The sequence below is a fragment of the Pezoporus flaviventris genome, unplaced genomic scaffold (genome assembly GCF_033815535.1).
Source record: "Pezoporus flaviventris isolate CSIRO_AGI_PZ_B2104156 unplaced genomic scaffold, CSIRO_AGI_Pfla_v1 ptg000001l, whole genome shotgun sequence".
Lineage (NCBI taxonomy): Eukaryota > Metazoa > Chordata > Aves > Psittaciformes > Psittacidae > Pezoporus > Pezoporus flaviventris.
Genome location: NW_026892549.1, coordinates 52,617,112 through 52,637,663, shown reverse-complemented (window position 1 = coordinate 52,637,663; position 20,552 = coordinate 52,617,112). Strand labels below are relative to the sequence as shown.

General features: G+C 39.6%; 1 protein-coding gene and 1 long non-coding RNA gene across 3 annotated transcripts in view; both read left to right on the top strand.

The window, feature by feature from the left end:
- The window catches only part of FAM171B (family with sequence similarity 171 member B), a 37,291-nt gene extending 30,103 nt beyond the window's left edge, over window positions 1–7,188 (top strand). Inside the window, exons 6-8 of the mRNA XM_061457923.1 lie at window positions 830–946; window positions 1,730–1,853; window positions 2,110–7,188. Coding sequence (XP_061313907.1) covers window positions 830–946; window positions 1,730–1,853; window positions 2,110–3,415 — 1,547 coding nt within the window. The 3' untranslated portion in view covers window positions 3,416–7,188. The remainder of the gene's footprint in view (window positions 1–829; window positions 947–1,729; window positions 1,854–2,109) is intronic.
- A 10,783-nt stretch (window positions 7,189–17,971) lies between these two features.
- Window positions 17,972–20,552, top strand: part of LOC133271632 (uncharacterized) — a 151,474-nt gene continuing 148,893 nt past the window's right edge. Inside the window, exon 1 of one of the 2 annotated variants that reach the window (XR_009744205.1) lies at window positions 17,972–18,188. This is a non-coding gene — a long non-coding RNA (uncharacterized LOC133271632). The remainder of the gene's footprint in view (window positions 18,189–20,552) is intronic. The other variant, XR_009744204.1, reaches the window with a different exon arrangement.

Below are 20,552 nucleotides of genomic sequence, written 5' to 3'. Positions count from 1 at the left end.
GAGGAAAATCAAAATTATAGGGCTTATATGAATTATACTTTTTGTGTGCTTTGTTTAGTGTTATTTTAAGAAAGCTGGTGGTTCTTGTGCCTTCTTAGTATTTGCAGTTTGAAAATGTAAGGTTGTTTATATGAGGTTGTTTTCTGTCCTTGGAATTTCGCAGATGGGCCACAATAAATGTGTTCAAATGTAGCTCTGTCTTTTCTACTACATGCTTTATTAATTGTGGAAGCTGGCATACTGTAATACCTGTCTTTTGCATAGCTAAAGAGATGGTGTGGAATCTGCATCTTAATAGACATTCCTTGGGTTAACTGAACTGTTACTACCTTGCAGTAGGGAGGGGGAGAGAATTATTCAAGACAAACATTGTTTATCCTATTGTAGTTTATTAGATTAAAATGCTTTCCCTCGAAGTGCTGCTAGTTAATGTTAATTACCTGCTCCTTGATTTTTTATTTTTTTTTTTTTTTTTTAAGTCTTGGACCTCATACATGCTTAAGCTCATAGAACAGGATTTTTTGCATGATTTGTGTGCTTACCTGTGAAAGATATTTATAGAAAATAAATTACATTAATTAATTCTGGTAAATAATGTTGATGTTTTGTTTCAAAGTAAATGTCTACACAGGGAGTCCTGCAGTGAAATTACCAAGACAGAAAGTGTGCATGTTTAGCTAAGGTTGTGTAATAATGCATAGGTAAGAAGATTCTGTTTTTCTTGTGACCTTGTGTATTTTTGCTAACAGCTTAATCACTAATGGTTTGATCTATAGAAGATTGCTGCATGATCTGTGCAATATTTTGTCTTTCTTTTTTTTTTTTCCAGGTGCTTGGGTAAGCCACGGGCTAGGAATGGTAAAGGAAGCAGATGGTCAATTAGTATGGACATACACTGCTCAACACTTAGGCTACTGGATGGCAGCTCCACTGCCTGGAGCAAGAGGTATTGCAACAACTGGCAAAGAGATCACTGGCTAACCCAAGTAATAATACACTGTAAAGCTGTCAGTTTGATTGCTTTATTTAATAGCAGAAAGGGAAAAACAACATGCAGTTTGAACAGTTGGGTAACTTCTGTTTGTATCCTGATAGTGTGCCTTTGTGCATGTAACTGTTTCCTAGAAGTTCAGATACTTAAGGGGGAAAAGTCCAGACTGTATTTGAATTTACATGTTTATACTGTCTCTATTTTTTGGGAGAAGCCTGCAAGGGAGCTGTGCCTATGGAGAGCTAGAAATCAACAGGACTGTATCCCTTACTGTAGAGGATCATGGATGACAGGAGGAAATACAGTGAAAAAATTAATCTTGGGTAGAACAGCCCCAGTGAATTCTCTTTTATGTAAACTTGTGGAATGTTTTGGAAATTCATATGTAGGGTTTCTTATCAGAGAACTAGGATGTCAAAAACATACCACTTTCTGACAGAAGCACTATGCAGAAAATATGGACCGTATTTCTAAATGGACACCTAATACAAGTGTAATTTGACTGGAATTGAGTAGATGTAATGTAAGGCTTTAATATTTGAGATGACCCTTTCAAGATGTATTACATTGTAACCACTGAATTCAGTTTGAAATAGCAAGGTGAAAAGGAAAGGATGAACATAGTGCCATAGCAACACAAAATTACTGAAAAAGTATAGTTTAATTTATTAGCTACAGCTCTGCATATGAAGTGGAATTGTTTTTGAGAGCTAACTCTTTTTTCGCTTGGCAACCTAGAATCCATTATTAGTGCGGTTTCCAAGGACATCACAGCGTATCACACAGTGTTTCTTACTGCTATCCTGGGAGGTACTGTTGTCATTATCATTGGATTTTTTGCTGTTCTTCTTTGTTACTGCAGGTAAGCAAAAATAAGCTCAGCATAAATGGAATTTCAGGTTGACAAAATAGTCTTTTGAAGTTGAGGCTTGTTTCTTTAGCTAAACTAAAATGCATAGCCTAATATTTCTTTAAAAATCACAGTTATTGCAGAACTTTGTTTAAAGTTTGTGATGGCACATTACTGTTCTTAACAAAATCTGATCTTCAGCTCTGGAAGTCAACAGTATAGTATTTCTTGGTATGCTCTACAGTCACCCTGCATCTCTTTTGCTTAGGGATAAATGTGGTCGGACAAAAAAGAAGGAAAAAAGTACAACTAAGCCGGAGGTCATCAAAAAAGACCAGACTACATCAACTACACACATAAATCACATCAGTGCTGTCAAAGGGTCTTTAAAGTTGGAGGATAAGTCACAGCTATACACATCTAAGGTTTCATACAGCCCTCAAAGAAGGATGTCGATAGACACAGAAGATGGAAAATCACGAGACAATTTTAAAATCCACACAGAGGATGCTTCTTACCATTTATCCTGTCAGACTGGTCAGTCAAGAAATTCAGCCCATTCATTGGAGCCTAATGCTGGACTTAGGCATTTACAGCAGCTGAAGCATAGTAGCAATGCTATTTCCCAGGTTCCTAGGGATATTCAAGACCAAAACAGATACCTTTCCCATATCCCAGAACACCTGATGCATATTTACAATCAACCTATTGCTATTCTTCAAACCTCTGACCTTTTCCACTCCCCAGAACAATTGCATCCTGCTAAATCAGCAACTTTGCCAAGAAAAGGGCAGTTAGTTTATAGCCCCATGATGGACCCCATGAATCATGACAGTTACATGCAAACATTACCGAAAATGCCAGTGCACTCTCATCCACAGCCTTCTGTCTGCAGAGATGAAAACAGTGTGTTAGATAGTGGAGAGTGCTTACCATCTCAGACTTCAAACTGGGGGCGGTACACTAATAGCTTGCTGGAATCCGTCTCTGTTCCTGGGACATTGAATGAAGCAGTTGTAATGACTCCGTTTTCATCTGAACTTCAAGGTATTTCAGAACAAACATTATTGGAACTCTCTAAAGGAAAACCATGTCCACACCCTCGAGCATGGTTTGTGTCCCTGGATGGAAAGCCAATAGCTCAAGTGAGGCATTCTTTCATAGATCTGAAAAAGGGCAGAAAAACAGAGAGTAATGATACCAGTCTGGACTCTGGTGTGGACATGAATGAGCATCATCCTGGTAGGAAACTGGAGAGAGAGAAAACTTTCATTAAAACTATGCCTCATTCTAAGATTCTTTACTTGGAAGACCTGGATCTGAGTAGCAGTGAAAGTGGGACCACTGTTTGCACTCCAGAGGAGCAGGCTGTGAGGTACCTTATGGATGGAGGGAATGGACCAGTCATAGAACAACATGACGAAGAAGGTCTGAAAAGAAAAACTGTATCAGGAAGTCGTGAATCTGGTATCCCTTCTGCTAAAAAAAGGGATAGACCATCTATCATGAGAAGAGATAGCAAAACCAGTATCTGGAAGAAAAGAGAGGAGAGGCCACTTCTCCCTATAAATTAAAACACAGTATACTTTGTGTTGTTGCTCTCCCTGTTGGTATTGACCTCTTGGCTGCTTCTGTGTTTCTGCATTGTTGGGTTTACAAGGGAAATGTTTTCTGGTATCAAGAAAAGTTACTTCCTTTTTAATATACAGATTAAGTTATTAAACTTCAACTGGGCAACTGATATTCAATGTGATTGAAAACAGGGAAATACTACTATTAAATTTTTCCAGTTCCTTATTTTGCTGTCAGTACGGGAGAAAGCCCACATTTTAATCAGCCTGTCATTCTTGGACACACATTTGGGGGTGCACAGTGAGAAATGTAGACACGTTTTAATTTTTTCATAATTGTTATAATGCACTGGTAGACTAGTTAAATCAGTTCCTCAGCCTTGTTCTTAATCATTGTGACCATCTCTGTAAAGTATTTTATATGTGAACTTTTCTAGGGATCTGTTACTTCTTCTTTGTATGATGTAAAATGTTTCATCAGTTAGTCCCAGGACACCAGCAGATGAGCTCTGTTGGATTTATCCGTGGAGCTCTATGGCATTCCTGCCCTCCCTGTGTGCCCATCCTCATGCAAAAGGTTTCCATTCCATGTAGTAGTGGCAGAACAGGGAAGTGTACAAGTTCTGTGGCCACTGCAGTTCATGGTCTCTGGTGTTTTAAGATGTTGCCCACCTGCTCTAATTTACTTTGTTTACATCTGCTATAAAGCGTCCACATCCAGCAGAAAAGGACTGGTTTTGGCAGCATTTGAAGCTGCTGTTACTGTTTATCCCAGTGTCTTGTTTTGGCTTTGTTGTCAGTTAAAATTTCTTCTGTATGCTGTTGGGCCATTTGTGCTCCAGGACATAGTCTTTAATCCCTGCATATTTGTAAATCAGAGTTTGTCCCATAATTAAAAGGTAATGCAATTTTAGACAAATTATGCCTTTGAGATAGGTTTCTTTAGCTGGAAAATTTGGCACTGTTGTTCTTCTTAATGTTTAAAAAAAATGGAAGATCATAAAAGGTTTATGTGCCTACATTTTGCCAGCCTGAGCTGCTTTTGTCTAAGTTGTGCATTGCAGAAGGGTTAAACAAGCTTTGAAAGTGTGTGTGTGGGGTATGAGCATGAGACAGCAGATCGCAAAATTTGGTGCAATATAAATACTACTTATGACTCGGAGTTAAATTTACCAAAAGTCATGAATGCATGAAATGTAACTAAGATATGTATAGAGGAAGGAAAAGGCCATCAGAATATTCTTTATTTTTAATATTCATTTTGTCAAAATGATCGCTTCAGCTTTGGCTAACAGAAAAATACGTGCATTCTTTAATGTGCTTCATATAGCATATAGAATGACTTTTGGTGGCTTTGAAGCTGTTTCCCTGATAAAATAAGTTCCAGCATTTCGGCTTTGGCAGTTTGATTATAAATCATCCTAAAAAAAGCTTTATAAATATTTCCCTTAGAGCTTGGTTAAGGTTCTGTCCCAAGACCCGAATACATAATGCCTGTACGTGGATTGTGGGGTGAGGTGCACTTGGTTGTCTGCCCTATAGTACTCTTTAGAGTTGGGAAATACCCTATGCAGCTGGGCTTCTGGGAATATTTACTCAGGAAACGTTACTGTGAAATATATCTGCTATGTTGGAATTGTCAATTGTCTGGTCCTGTTGTAAAAGAGTATGTAAGGTAACCATAATGGTACTAGCAATACATCAGTCGAACTTAGGCTGTGCAGTTGCTTCACAAACAAAATATGATGTTCCTGTTGAGCTCGCAAGTATGAAAGTGTACAATAAATTTGAGGTAGTTGTGCAAGTAAGTCCGTGATTAAATTGGCCAAAAGAATCAGCTTTAATTACACGATTTACCTATTTCGGAGGTGAAGATGGCTTGTTGTACTAGCATGCCTTTGGTGCTTTTTTTTAGGTAACTGGTTAATTTTTCCTATACCAAATACATTTTCACAATACTTTTTTTTTTCTATATGCTGTTCCACTGGATTTGGTGCGTGACTTACTCTCTAGCCCCAAATATTTTTATCCTTTGCTTTAGTAGGAATCAATGTATATATTCTCTGTAGATGCACGTTTCTTCTGAAAGCTGCTTTGATTTTTTGAGGCTTAATATTTCCCTGCTCTTAAGAGTTCCGTCAGTTCTGATGGCTCCCTTTTCAACACTAAAGAATTAGATACTCTGTTGAACATAATAGAAAATCTTTGACTAAGTAATGGTTTTGAGATGTTACTGTTAACTTGATATGTCTCTATTTGAAATGTTCGCCTGCAGTAACTTAAATATATTGCAGATTTCTTTCAATGCATTTTTTCAGTGTATATGCCAAAACCACCTAATTTTTCAAACTTGTATGATTAAAAACTACAGATTACTTACTGCACATGGTGTTATTCATTTGAGTTCAAGAGAAGGAAGTTTTGCACTCCAGTGTTCTTGTTCTGCATGAGAGTAGGTATCTGGTCACCAAAGAAAAAGCATTAGAAATGTTGAAAATATCAGTTATAACTTGAAAACTTCAGAGTAATGGTGCCAAAAGATGTACAGATGTAGTCCAGATTCTCTTCTGCTCTGATTGAGTGCAAAGTGAGTTTAGCTCCATACCATCATTCTAAAGGAGCTTTTGGCTGTCTGGATCAGTCACAGTTGTTTTACTCTCCACATATGGCAGTGTAAAATGGCCCCTTTAAAGGCTGTGCATCAGTGAGGCATTTCAGCTTTTAGTGGACAAAGCAAATCAAAAGTGGAACAGATCTTTCAAGAAGTGTCAACCGCTCCACGCAGCTTGGTGTCATCAGCAGACTTGCTGTAGTTGCGCTTGATCCCACTGTCCGTGTTGCTGACAAAGATGTTGAACAGCACTGGTCCCAATACTGACTCCTGAGGAAAATTGTTGTCACTGATATCCACTTGGACACTGAGCCATTAACCGCAACTTTTTGACTGCAGCCATTCAACCAATTCCTTGCCCACTGAGTGGTCCATCTGTTAAATCCATGCCTCTCCAGTTTGGAGACAAGGATGTCATGTGGGACACTATCAGATGCCTTGCACAAGTCCAGGTATATGATGTCAGTTGCTCTTCTTCCCTTATCCACCAATGCTGTCACCCTATTGTAGAAGACCACCAAATTTGTCAGGCATGATTTGTCCTAACAAACTATATTGGCTCTCACCAGTTACGTCCTTATTTTCCATGTGCCTTAGTATAGTTTCCAGAAGGATTTGCTCTGTGGTCATGCTGTGCACCAAGGTGAGACTGTTCCCTGGGTTTTCCTTTTTTCTCTTTTTAAAAATGGGGGTTATGTTTCCCCTTTCCAGTTAGTGGGAAGTTCACCAGACTGCCACGACTTCTCAAATATGATAGATAATGGCTCGCAACTACATCCACCAGTTCCTTCAGGAACTGCAGATGTATCTCATCAGGTCCCTTGGACCTTTAGGTTTCTTAGATGATCTTGAACCTGATCTTTTCCTACAGAGGAAGGAATCTCCCAGTTCTTGCGTTTGCCTTCTGTGACTTGGGCAGTGTGGCTGGAGCACTTGACGGTGAACACCTAAACAGGAAAGTCACTGAGTACTTCAACTTTCTTCATGTGCCAGGTAGCCAGGTATCCCATTTCCTTCCAGAAAGGAAATTTTCCCTTTCTTCCTTTTATCACCAGTGTACCTACAGAATCTTTTCTTGTTGCTTTTGATGTCTCTGGTCAGATTTAATTGTTTCTTATCATATATGTGTGTTTGGCTGTTGCTTCTATCCATGCCAGCTTGCTTTGTAGATTATGATTTGGAGAAAACTCCAGGAACAAACTTGCCAACAAAGTTTTCAAGCTGACAAGCAGGTATTCTTTATTGTGGTGCCAGGAGACACGGGGGATAGCTCCTCCTAACGTGTGTCCCCCAGCTGCCACACAAGCCGTCCTTTTATAGCCACTGGGCATGCATACATATTCATGAGGCTACGTATGGATTACATAATTTTCCAGTTCCCCGCATGTGTACAGAATTGTGGTGGTGGTCTCTGAGGGTCGTTTACTTCTTCTGACAACCTTCATCACTTCTGGCAGCCTTTGAAGCATGCGCAGTAGATGCTCATACCAGTTTAATTGGTTCTTTAGCACCAGAAACATAATAATCCTCCTATCCTCCTACTTATCAGTTAGTTTAACTGTAGCCCATCCTAGACACCAGCGGTTCCCAGATACTCCTTATCCCTGTGTCCTGTTCTTCTAGACTGTTTTTCTTAAACTATGTCACAACTATAATGATTTATCTTGTGAGAATTCTCAGTATGTTCTCTAGCTGTACTCTTTTTTTTTTCCTATGTATCATGCACCTCAGTAATTTTCCATTGCTACTGTTACAAAGCCGTCAAACTTAACATTACTTAAAACTAATTCTAAAGGTTTCTATACTCCATTTTGTGATTTTGTGCACCCTTGTCTCAATTAGAACCCATATGCCATCTTTTCTGTGTGTAACTTGCTAGCGTTTATCACATAATGTCTTTATGTTTCTGGTTATACTTGAAAAGGCTTTTCTAAAGTTGAGTTTGATATTAAAAAATACATACATTTACTTGCTTTCTGTGTCAGAATATGAGAAAGCTATTCTATAGAGAGAAAGCATTCCTGCAGTTGTATGCTACATGAAAACAGCTGATGCCTCTAAGCACACAATGACAGGAAATTCTTCCTTGATCCTATCGTGAGCATTAAATCTTGGATTTGAAAAACTATCTATAACTCTAAAATCAGTAGAATTATAGGTCGTATTTGTATTCAGTATTTACAGAATATATTATCAATTGTCATATTCCAGCTTTACACTGGAATTTATGCACTGGAAATCTGTCAGTGACTAGAATTTGTTTTGTTTGTAGATCATTAAAAATAGTTTAACTACACTGAGTTCTAAAAATTTTAATTCCCAAGGTAACAGTACATGATGTGTGCCATATGTGGAAACGACAAAATTTTATAATGAAATTTGTCTTTGTGGTCAAATTAAAGCTTTTCTATATACTATGTGTTATTTCAATATATGAATTTATAGGAATCACTGAATTTATTTTTCAAGAATTTTTTTTTTTCCTTGTTGGCTCAGTATTGCAGCACCAAGACAGTGCTAAACTACTAGTGTGAAAATCAGGCCTATACAAAAGGTAGTTAGGGTTTGTGGCACACTGCGCTTGGCAAGGCCAAGGAAACATTCAGAGGTTTTGACTTCTTTGAATCTGGAGGTTGACTACCTTGAAAATAAGAAATGGGTTATGCCTGAAGCACTTTTAAGTAAGCCCCTTCTAAGGAGAGGGGAGTGAGTAGAGTAAATGGGAAAGGAGATACTTACTTTCTTTCTGGATCTTGTTTTGAAACTGATTTGTATTTGTACTTCAGTGGAATTGATTCTTTTTGCAGAACACAAATGTTTGTAAGAAGTATGTCTCTGTTCTTCACAAGACACTTACTGAGCTGTCAGCTTTTGCAAAAAGTCCACACGTGTACGTACAATATTAAGTGAAAGGTATTAGATACAGACCACTCAAGACCAAATTTTATCATATGTTTAGAGTGAAAGGCAGTTAAACTTCAGAAGAGTTTCCCTGCCATGGTTGCAGTACATGATGTTGAGATTCTTCTTGCAGATGGGTGTACCAGTTCCAGGTCTTTGCTTAGGTCAGTACTTTGATGTAATATAAACTAAGGGAAGTGATCAGGCTAAACAATATGCAGCTGTATGCACATAAATCTGGATATGTTACCTAGAATAAGCTAATCAACAGTCACTTTCAGATAGTTACCAAATGTCACATATTGGGGGGGGGGGGGGGGGGGGGGGAGGGAAGAGGAATTCACTTTAAAATTCCTTTTAAAGGAAAAATCTTTACAGTACTGTCAGAAAAGAAAATAATTCTGTTACTTACAAACCTCAAAGCAAAGCTGATTCAAGGATTAGGGACATAATTTACCAGTATAGAGCTGGAGATGATGCACAAGAAATAATCCAGGATGTAGGAATGTCTAGTTGTCTGCTTTGTTTTTTATGAAATAATTTGTGTCAAAGAGAATGACATGAATGGGCACCAGTCTAAACTGTTCTTGTTAGCTAAAAAGTGAAACAGGTAAAGAATATTACTGGTCTAACACAGTGTAAATTAAAAGGCAGTACACTGCATTCATTGTCTAGCACTGCATATTAGGAAGTCTGAAGACAAATTAGCCTGCTGGAGTGCCTTTCTCTTTCATGAGATTTATCAGTGGGACACCTGAGGATCTGAAAAGCACATTATGGGTTTTCTTTCTGTTAGCCAAAAGCACCTCACCTCAGTTCATACTTACAATTATGTAGCTTTTATAATAATTTAAAAGGCAGATCTAGTGTTTATGTTGGAGTACTGACTCCTGCATGTTGATGAAGATGGTAATTGTTGTAAACTCTGGGTTTTTTTTTGTATTTTATGTTTTGAAAAGAAATTTTAAAAAGTCGTATCTTTAGCAATCTCAACAGTAGTATCTCTTAAAAAGTGACATATGGGATCTGAGTCAACCTCGTAAGTCAAGAGTAAGCATGTTGAAGTCGCTGGATTTACAGATATGAAGCTGACTGGAATTTTAACTTCAAAAATGAATATATGTTTATATATAAAAACTATTGTAAGGAAAAAAATGTTTTCTTTCAGCTGCTAACCTTTGTTGCCATTAGAAGCAGAAAAAAGTGAATGGAGGTAGGTACTCATACTTATTTTCTAGAACGAATTTTTATCTCAATTTGGAGACTAACCTTCATTGTTTATATAACAATTTATATTGTTTTTAATTCAGTGGAATTATGCAAAACATAGTACTATGCCTACAGAGTTAAAAATGAGCATTCTTTTATATTAGTTTGTATTAATTTCTGCCGCACTTCTAACAGTAGGTACATGTTAAAGAGCTTGTATGAAAGCTGCTTTAAATTACTTTCATCTGAGCTCCCTTATAAAAACAGTGTTCAGGGTGTTCTGATTAGAAAAAAGGCTTCAGATATATTTCTTAAGATCAGCAAGGGAAAACTCTGTTACTGTTTTTAGTATTGGCACTGTTAGCTTGAAAACTGTGATTTTTATTTTGGGTTTTTTTTTTTTTTTGGTTGGTTGGTTGGTTCAAGACGTATTGAACGTTTCTATGTTCCCCCTCCCCAAAATGTACTGCTACTTTATTCCCCAGTTAACTGATACAGTTCCTTTGAAGCACTTGTTGAACTTCAGTCCATGCTACATCTTTTACATCTTATTTTGTACCTTTTAGTGACCCTTACAACACAGAGTTCATAAAAAGCTTGTCTCTGAGATGCTGAAAGGTGGGTGAAGTGATGGCACTGACTGTGCTCACCACCTTGCACGTTGGAGCCTTATATTCAAACTATATGTAACAAACACTTTGCTATCTTGGCAGTCATTTTTAAAACCACTCTGATAAGGATATTGCTGCAAAACATTCTTCATATTTAGCATCCTGGTTTTAAGCATTTCTACCTTTTTATATTTTGTTAGAGGTGTCTTTTCATCTCTGTATTTACTACAGTATCAGTGTCTGTTGCTGAAAATATAACTTTGTAAAACGTTACAGCTTATGCAATATAATAAAAGTTTTAAAAAGTCATCAGTGCTTTATCTTTTATTTGAATGTCTCTGGAGTTATGTGTTGTTTAGGAATATACCTCTCTCACCTAACACCTCTTTTCTAAATATTACTAAAAATGTGTATTTGTGTCATCACCGTCATTCCAATGACAAAAGAATGTTGTTATTCTTAAGTTTGCCAATACTAATTCAGTCACAGTTTCTTTTCCAGATCTGCTGAAGAAAGACTTCTATATCTACATTAAATCTGATTCCTGTTTCTTGGTTAGTGCATCTGAGATTCTGCCTTGTGTAAACTGATTTTGTTGCAATTTGAAAGGGGGTACCCAGAGAAGAATATTTTATCAGGTGGTGTTCCTATGTCTAATCTCTCTTTTCTCTGTTCTCCCATTTAGAGACTTTCATGTGGCTCTAAGAACAAACAAAATATTTTTGTATGTCTGCACAGTGCTTAAGACAGAGGCATCAATTCCAGCTATGAATAAGCTCAAAGTACTTAAATCCACGTAGAAGAACAACATAATGCTGTGATATAGAACAGCTTATACTAAACTTCAGAGTGTAACATCCTATTCTTAACTGTACCTAACACTAGTATTTCTCAAGCCTTTCTAAGCTTCACAAAAGCCACATTTCAGTATTTTCACTATAGTTTAGGACACCTGCAAGAGTCTAGGCAAGCACATTGCAAAGGTCTTCCTACATTGCACCTGCATGTGTTGGATGATCACTCTTAATGCTCTGAGAAGCTGCATTCTGCTAGTAAACTACTGGTTCTCACTTTCACAGAGTAACTTTTAATTTTCAACCTGCCTGCTAAATAAACTTTTTTTTTTAACCATTTCAAATCCATTAGCTGTTTTAAAATAGATGGAGTGAACTTTATAAGAAGTTAAATAAATCTCAGGAATTTTATTTCCAATGCAACAGAAGAGAATGGTATTTTCTGTCATGTTTCACTTCCATGTAAAAATTAGGTATCAGGGTCATCAGCTGATCTGTAAATACAAATATGTCAAAACTGACTGAAGTTCAGCTTGTAATATGTCATCATAGAAAACACAAAATCCAAACTAAAGATTACTCAAGAATTAAAGTGTGTGTCAGTAGGTTATACAGTTTTGTTTGTTGTAAGTTAAGACATGCTATCACATTTTAATTTCTATTAAAATATAAGGGCAGATAATTGGAAAAAGTCACAAATCTGGCTAAGCTTCAACAAAATGTTCCTATTTTTCTTAGATTATCAGACTAAAACTTCAAAAAATAGTAGGTTCTTGCTGCACATCTCTGTTCTGGTTAATCAGCAGCTGGCAACTGGGTTGAAATAAAAGTGTTTCTCATTCAGCAGGGCATTTACATTTACATTTATTGCAGGTATGGAGGTTTAACTCTTCATTACACTTACTGGGAATCTAGAACTTTAAGGAAACTAATGTTTAATTTTATTTATTGTATTACCATTTAGGAAATAATTACTAGACTTAGGAATTCTTTGGCTTGGCCATCTGTACATGATTGAAAATGGGCTAAGTGAGTGGTTCTTGTATACTGTTTGGAGGCTTAGCTCCTCATTTGAGCATTAACTATCAGGAAATTGTAGCAGTTCTTACAGAATGTACCTGATACTAGAAAAAAAGTTTTCTTCATCTTGCTTTTCCTATTGCATGTTTGAAAGTCCAGAGAGGGCCATGAAGATAGTAAAGGGACTGGAGCACCTCCCATATGAAGACAGGCTGAGAAAGTTGGGGCTGTTCAGCCTGGAGAACAGAAGCTGCGTAGAGACCTCCTAACAGCCTTCCAGTATCTGAAGGGGGACTGTAAGGATGCCAGGGAGGGACTCTTCGTCAGGAGCTGTAGCGATATGACACGGGGTAATGGGTTCAAACTTAAATAGGGAAAGTTCAGGTTAGATATGAGGAGAAAGCTGTTTACTGTGAGGGTGGTGAGGGACTGGAATGGGTTGCCCAAAGAAGTGGTGAATGCTTCATCCCTGGCAGTGTTCAAGGATAGGTTGCACAGAGCCTTGGGCGACATAAATCTAGTGTGAGGTGTTCTGGAACTAGATGATCTTAAGGTCGTTTCCAAACCTAACCTTTCTATGATTCTATGAAAATAGCACATTTGATACCATTTCATTCAGCAATAATGTTAAAATTAATCTGGCTTAATTTATTATGCCTCTGAATAAGAACTGGTCTTTCAAGAAGATAAAAGCTTTTGGCATTTTATATTTGAGTAATTTTTTTGATTGAAGATTAGAAACTTGCAAATAAGAATGACAATCTTGCAAGTACATCGCTATTTTCTGAAATAACATCTATATTAGCAAAATCAGTTCCTCTGATCATTTGAGAAGATTTAATATGAACATTTCTCATAGTATTGAGCAGCATTGAGTTAATTTTTATAGAACTTGCAGTTCTTTTATAGAACTTGCAGTTCACTTCTTATTTGTTTCTTGGTGTCTAATAAATCCTCTGAGTGGCATATAAAAGCAAGAATATAGCTGTGTTATCTAAATTGCGACAATCATGAATTGTTTTGCAGTGTAATTCCTTCCTGGTTTTCTTGTTTTAAAATAAATCTGTTTTTCTTGTTTTAAAGTTTAAATGATTATGTTTAGGTGGTAGTCTTGATAAGAACCGCTGTTGATGGCTGTCATTTCCACACCTTTATTGTCTTTGTTGAGGAATGGCTTGCTGTGCACAAATCAATCTCAAATTCAGCTCCCTGGGTATCTTAGAATTGTGGAACTATTATAGCCACTTGCTATTTTTTTAGTCAAACTGATGCTGGCTTTTCAAAGCATTATGAACGTAATTTTAAAAAACGGTACTGGACTTCCCAGAAACTGTTGTTTTCAAAAGAGCTTAGAAAGTAATCCTTGCTGTGCTTGGGAAAAAATCACTAGCTTTCTACTGCTGTTCTATCAGATTCTCCTAAATGGAGCTTGCTAAAAAAATCTTAAATCCATTTGGGACTTTGTTAGAAAGTTTTCTGAAGCTACTTTGAAACTTTTTCTATGCATGTTCAGATGATATTTTCTTGAGAAATAATCTATTTCCAGATACACAAATTTCTGGTTTCACTTGCTTTGCAGGTTTGCTAAGATTCACATGAGAACCTGCTGGGTAGTTTTCATGTTTGGATGGTGTATCCTTCCGAGTCAGAGGATTACATACAACACATTCAAAATTGCTGCAGTAGCCAACTGTAAATACATTCCCTTTGAAACTTAAAGGATAGGAAGGTTGCATAATATTGCATAATATTTTTTAGCTAAATACAGACTAATCAATTATTCTTGCTTGTAGCAGTCTGAAATTGAAAGATGCCTCTGAAGTTACAAGTGCAAACCCAGAGAAGCTTCACTGATTGCTAAGGGGCTATGCTGCTTATGTATTGAATGATTAGATTTTAAGTTTTAGGCACTGGCAAGCTAAAGAAAGTTACTTAAATTTTTACCAGCTGCTGTAAACTGGTTGTTTAAATCCCATTTTTAAAGGTCTTGCAAATACCAAGTTACATGTGTACTTTTATCATGTTACATAAGTATTTGCTACTCCAAGGAATGAGTGGTGACTCTGCTAGCCTTTCAGCTTAATTCCTCTTTTGATTCTGCCTTGTGTTAATTCTGGAGTTATAAGGGGAGTAACTACCAAGACTGTAATCAAGATCCTACAAGTGACCAAGGAGTTTGAATTTATATTACTACTGTCGTGTCATTGGTGAAGAAATACTGCTTGTCAGGTAAGCTAGCTTGAGTTAAATAAATCTGAAAAGGGCTATCTTGTGTGAACATGATTCAGGGTGCTGGTAAAAACTAGCAAAGATGAACTTCGCAGGTTGGGTGAGTAATATGTATTTCTAAATTATGAAACTTTCTGCAGGCTTGCAAAAGCTCCCCAACTTTCAGGCAAACTGGGCTCTTTTTTGCAAAAAGTATACTGAGACAGATCAAAGCTTCACTGCAAAGTGCCTGAGTTATAAACTGCTTGGAGCATGTAAATATGCCTCATACTGGGAAGGTGCTAACTGATACCAATAAGCACAGAAGCCGAATACAATTAACCATCTTAAGTGAAATCTCTTAATTACACTTTCACAAACCCTGGACCAAAGACTGTGTCTACTTGAAGTCTTCAGCTAGAACTTGGGAACATTCTCATTGTTTGTAAGACCACTCTCTAAAACTTGAAATGATATTTCTGGAAATCTAGTGTGGCAACAAAATCAACTTCTAAGACATGAGTATATCCATTTATAGTGTCCTGGGTTCAGCAGTAGCAGTCATTTTTCTCCTTCGTAGCTGGTGCAGTGCTGTGGTTTTGACTTTTGGCCTGGGAACAGCGCTGATAACACTGGTGTTTTTAGTTGCTAAATCATGTTTACTCTGACCAAGGAGTTTGTGAGTCTCATGCTCTAACAGGGAGGAGGGGAAGCCAGGACGAAGCAGAGACAGGACACCTGACCCAAACTTACCAAAGAGGTATTCCATACCACAGCATGTCATGCCCAGGATGCAGAGCTGGGGGCAGTTACCTGGAAGGGCTGGATCACTGCTCGGTCAGGTGGGGTATCAGTCGGTGGGTGATGAGTGGTTATATTCTCTTCCCTTGTTATTTCCCTATGATTATTAGCATTGGTGATAGCAGTAGTGGTTTGTGTTATACCTTAGTTACTGGACTGTTCTTATCGCAACCCGTGGGAGTTACGTTCTTTTGATTCCCCTCCCCATCCCTGGGGGGGGGGGGGGGGCGGGAAGGGAAGGAAAGGAGTGAGACAGAGACTTCGTGGTTCTGATTTATGGCTGGGCTTAAACCATGACATATACTTACTATAGTAATCTGAATTCAGTATCTGCTATCTGTACAACTGCACATACTTATTTTTCACAGCTCCTTTGTTTTGTGGTTTCTGTGCTCTAGGTCTAGGCCTGACTCTTAGCAAATTTCATGTGGTGCTAATTTAGAAAAAAACATGCTGACAGAAGTTCCCCAGCCTTAGGATACACATCTTACAGATGGTGATTGCTGTCCTGGATGATACAACTGAGCAATTAATAAGGTACAGTTAGATTTAATTGGGGAAGATTTTTGTACTACTCATGCATTATGCGTATGCCATGGACAAGCAGAATTCAGAGAATCTCCCAAATCATCTTATTTTATGTTGGTTACTATGTCCATCTTTTTGCATCATGCTGTTAGCTGCAAGGGCATATCTACACAAAGAAATGAGAAAGGTAGGTTAAGTAAGCCACAATGTATTTACATCTGCTGTCCCTGTAAGTGTGCCACAGTGCAACATATACAGGCAGAGTACGATCAAGTTTTCTTAATTTATGGTGTTCCTTTTGCTTATTTCAGTATCTTTTTGTACCTACTTACAGCTAAGCAAGTCTAATTCAGTGCAAGGTCTGCATGATTTGTATAAGGGGTATTGAGATCAATATTATATAGGTCAGGGTGGGATACAAAAAAGAAATCCTGTTTAGCATCTGTCTAAAAATAAAAATGTAGAGAATGGCAACGGCAGTGAAGCATCCATGACATGAGTGATACTCAACACGCTCAGTGCACCTAAAAGGAAAAACAGAACCATAAGAGGGTAGGTTAACAAGCAGTTAACACTTTATCATAAAGAAGTAGCTAAATTTAGTATTTGGGAAAGGACAGTCCCAAATAGATACTACAAAATTGTTTGGAGATGTACTGCACTAAAAGCCAAGTTAAAAAATAAAAGCCTTTGCTTATTAACCATGGATATTTATTTTTTTACAAAGCACATAGTGTCTATTCTGCAGGTGAAATCAGTTGCTTACAATAAAAGCAGAGAAACGACCAACAAGCTGCAAGATATACTTAAAGACATAGCACTGTAAAAATCTTGGTTTAAAAATTCTGGTAGCACCTTCCTACAATTGGAAATACTCTGTAGTTATTACCTGGGGTTCCATGGTGCCTATACAGTCTTGTTTTCTCTGCTGCAGTTACAAGTTGCTTACAGAGTTTCTAAATTCTTCTAGAATGAGCCTTAGATGTGCAAAATTTTCTCTGCAAAGTGGACACATCACTGCAAAGTCATTCTCCAGTTAATCTTGGTGGTGAGCCCAAGTTTTCATACATGTTATGTGCACATTGTTGCCACAGCTGTAGCTGCAGGAAATTAGTACCAATTTATATAATTTCTCCAGAAGCGTATAAGAAGAAACAGCAAAAAAAAAAAAAAAAAATCACAAAGAGGTCTAGTGATGCCTGTTCAAAAGAAACCCCAAACCAACCCAAACTAAAAGTGCTTTTTCAACAGCCAAAGAATTAAGCCTTCCACCGTCTTTTGAAAAGTGAAATAATAAAATTATTTCCTTAGTAGAATTCATGATGCTTGTAAATTAAATGTATTTTGCTTCTCATTCACAGTTCAGGAGGCTAATCTCATCAGCAAATGCTGTCACTTCAGTAAAGCACTGAAGGGTGTTCCTTGAGGTTTCCTTATCTTCACAAGGAGAAAATGATACAAGGTAGAAAATTCCTCTGCTAACAGCCAGCTTTGGCAAATTAATCTGTTCTCTGAAACTCAGCTTGGGTACAGTTCTGATACCATGCCAGAATATTCCATAGCCAGAAACTAGTTATGAGTTAAGATGATGGTTTCTACTGAAGTTATTTTGCCTATACAAAATTTTGGAAAGTAAAAAGTTCCAAAATCTAGTTAAGATAGAAAAATACAAGGTAGGTTTTGACAATGTACAGGACGTTTGGGTTTGTTCTGCCAAAAAAACAACCTAGCCTAGCAAAATTAGTAATTTTCTGTTAATTTGATGGGGTTTGATTCAGCCTATGGCATCTCAAGAGAAGTAATACAAGCACTGTAACAGTGATGTGAGAATGGGATAGCATAGACTTCTGCATGAGACTTCATGTTATGTCCGGAACAGCAGTTTGTGACTTCTTTTGCAGTGCATCAGGCATTTGTGGAAGCTGCAGAGGTTTGTTTTGGAGTCTGAAATGGATCTTATGTGACTGTTGTTGACAAGATGTTTATCTTTGCTCCGATATAAACACACCTGCTCTAATACATAAATAAATTTGCTTCCACCCGGCTACTACACCCAGCCAACAGCTCCAGTACGTTATGGAGAAGAAACTGGTGTAAGTATATGTTGCCCAGCCTTCGGCCTCGATTTTCGTTTACAGAAATCATGGCTGCGCCTCACACTAAAGCAGGACCGTGCAGTTATGGAAGAACTGCCACCCACAGAGGTGCCGAGGTGCCCGTAGGCACGCCTGCCACCGAAACCGCGAAGCGGCACCGCTATGCTGTGTAAGAGCGGCCTGGCCTCGCCAGCTCCGCCAGCTGAGGAAAGGTCCTGCTGGCCAAGCTGCCCCGCAGCGTCGTCCCGCACCGTCAGCGATGGCCCGCCCCTGCTCGCCTCCAGCCACAAGATGGTATCCAGCTCCGGCAGGACGCTGCTCATTGCCTGGTCCTGCCGCCGCAGCCTCAGCTCGGCGCTCTCACCCTCCGGTCGCTGCCCACCGGGCGCAGGGAGGAACAAGCAGGTCGTGTTGCTGGTGTCCCAGACTGCGGACCAATATGGTTGCTTCCAGAAAGAGAGCTTGTAGTCAGGTGACTACAGCAACTCAGACAGAGACCCCGTCCCAAACCGTGGCTGTTCAGGTCTCTGGGTGCAGGAGTGCCAGAGCCTGCTGCTGCCGGGGGAGGGAGGACAGCATTCCACCTGCGTGAGGTGTGAGCAGGTAGAAGATCTGCTTAGCCTGGTGGCAAGACTTAAGGAGGAGGTTGAGACACTGAGGACCATCAGGGAGTGTGAAAGGGAGATCAACTGGTGGAGTAACACCCTGGCGTGCCAGTTGGAACGGTTCCAGGGAGATACCCCCCAAAAGGGGAAGGACCCCCTGCCTGCTCACACAGAGGAGGATGGCCCGAGACAGCCCCTGCCCTGTAGCTGTTGCGCAGAGGTAGGGGACCAAAAAGAAGACGAGGGTTGGAAGCGAGTTCCAGTTCGACGTCATGGGAAACCCTCCCCCCTTCCTGCCCTGCTTCCCCAGGTGTCCCTCCATAATAGGTTCGAGGCCCTGGATCTTGAAGGAGAGGTAGGTGAGAATGTGGGGCAAGGCCAGCCCACAAGGCCACATAGGAAAAGGCGGTCGACTTTGCACCTCAAGACTGCCTCTGTTAAGAAAGAAAGAAGGGTCATTGTAGTAGGGGATTCCCTTCTGAGAGGAACAGAGGGCCCGATATGCAGAGTTGACCCTCATCATAGGGAAGTGTGTAGTCTGCCTGGAGCCTGGATCAGGGATATCACTAGGGCGCTCCCCAACCTGGTGCACCCGACAGACTACTACCCGCTGCTGGTCTTCCAGACAGGTGGGGAGGAAGCTGCTTCCCGCAGTCTGAGGGGGATGAAGAAAGACTACAGGGCCTTGGGGTGGATGGTGAAAGAGTCTGGGGCTCAGGTGATCTTCTCCTCACTCCTTCCATCTTCCACTGATGATGTGGGAAGGAATGGGAAGATTCAGTTCATAAACAATTGGCTTCGAGACTGGTGCTACAGGCAGGGCTTTGGATTCTTTGATAACAGCTGGTTTTATAGGGCACCAGTCTGGACAATGACAAGTGAGAAAGGTTTGTCTCACAGAGGCAAAAGGATGCTGGGGCACGAATTAGCAGGGCTCATTTGGAGAGCTTTAAACTAGATTCGAAGGGGGATGGGGTTGTAGCTGGGCTTGCCCCAGTGGGGCAGTGCTGCAGAATTGATGAAGACTGGGAGGCCTCCTATAATCCTAGGGTGAATTCGGTGTGCTCAGCTCGCTCCCTGAAATGTCTGTACACCAATGCGCGCAGCATGGGAAATAAGCAGGAGGAGTTGGAAACCTGCGTAAAGTCAGGAGACTATGATCTGGTGGCAATTACAGAGACAGCTCACATGACTGGAATATAGTCATGGAGGGCTATGTCCTTTTCAGGAAAGACAGGCCAGCCAGGAGGGGTGGTGGGGTTGCTCTTTATGTGCGGGAGGAACTACAATGCACTGAGTTCTGTCCAGGGACAGATGACAAGCAAGTTGAGAGTCTGTGGGTGAGAATTAAGGGGCAGGCTGGCAGGGGGGATACTGTTGTAGGTGTCTGTTACAGACCACCAGATCAGGGTGAGGAAGTTGACGAGGCCTTCTACAGGCAGCTGAGAGCGGCCTCACAGTCACAGGCTGTGGTCGTCGTGGGGGATTTTAGCTTCCCTGATGTTTGCTGGAAGGACCACTCGGCAACCCAGCCGCAGTCCAGGAGGTTCCTCCAGTGTATGGATGATAACTTCCTCCTGCAAATGGTGGATGAGCCGACCAGGAGAGGAGCGATGCTGGATCTCATCCTCACTAACAAGGAGGATCTGGTTGAAGCAGTAAGGGTTGAGGGCTGCCTTGGTTGCAGCGACCACGAGATGGTGGAGTTCAGGATCTTGTGTGGTAGGACTAGTAGAACACCAAGTAGAATTGCAAC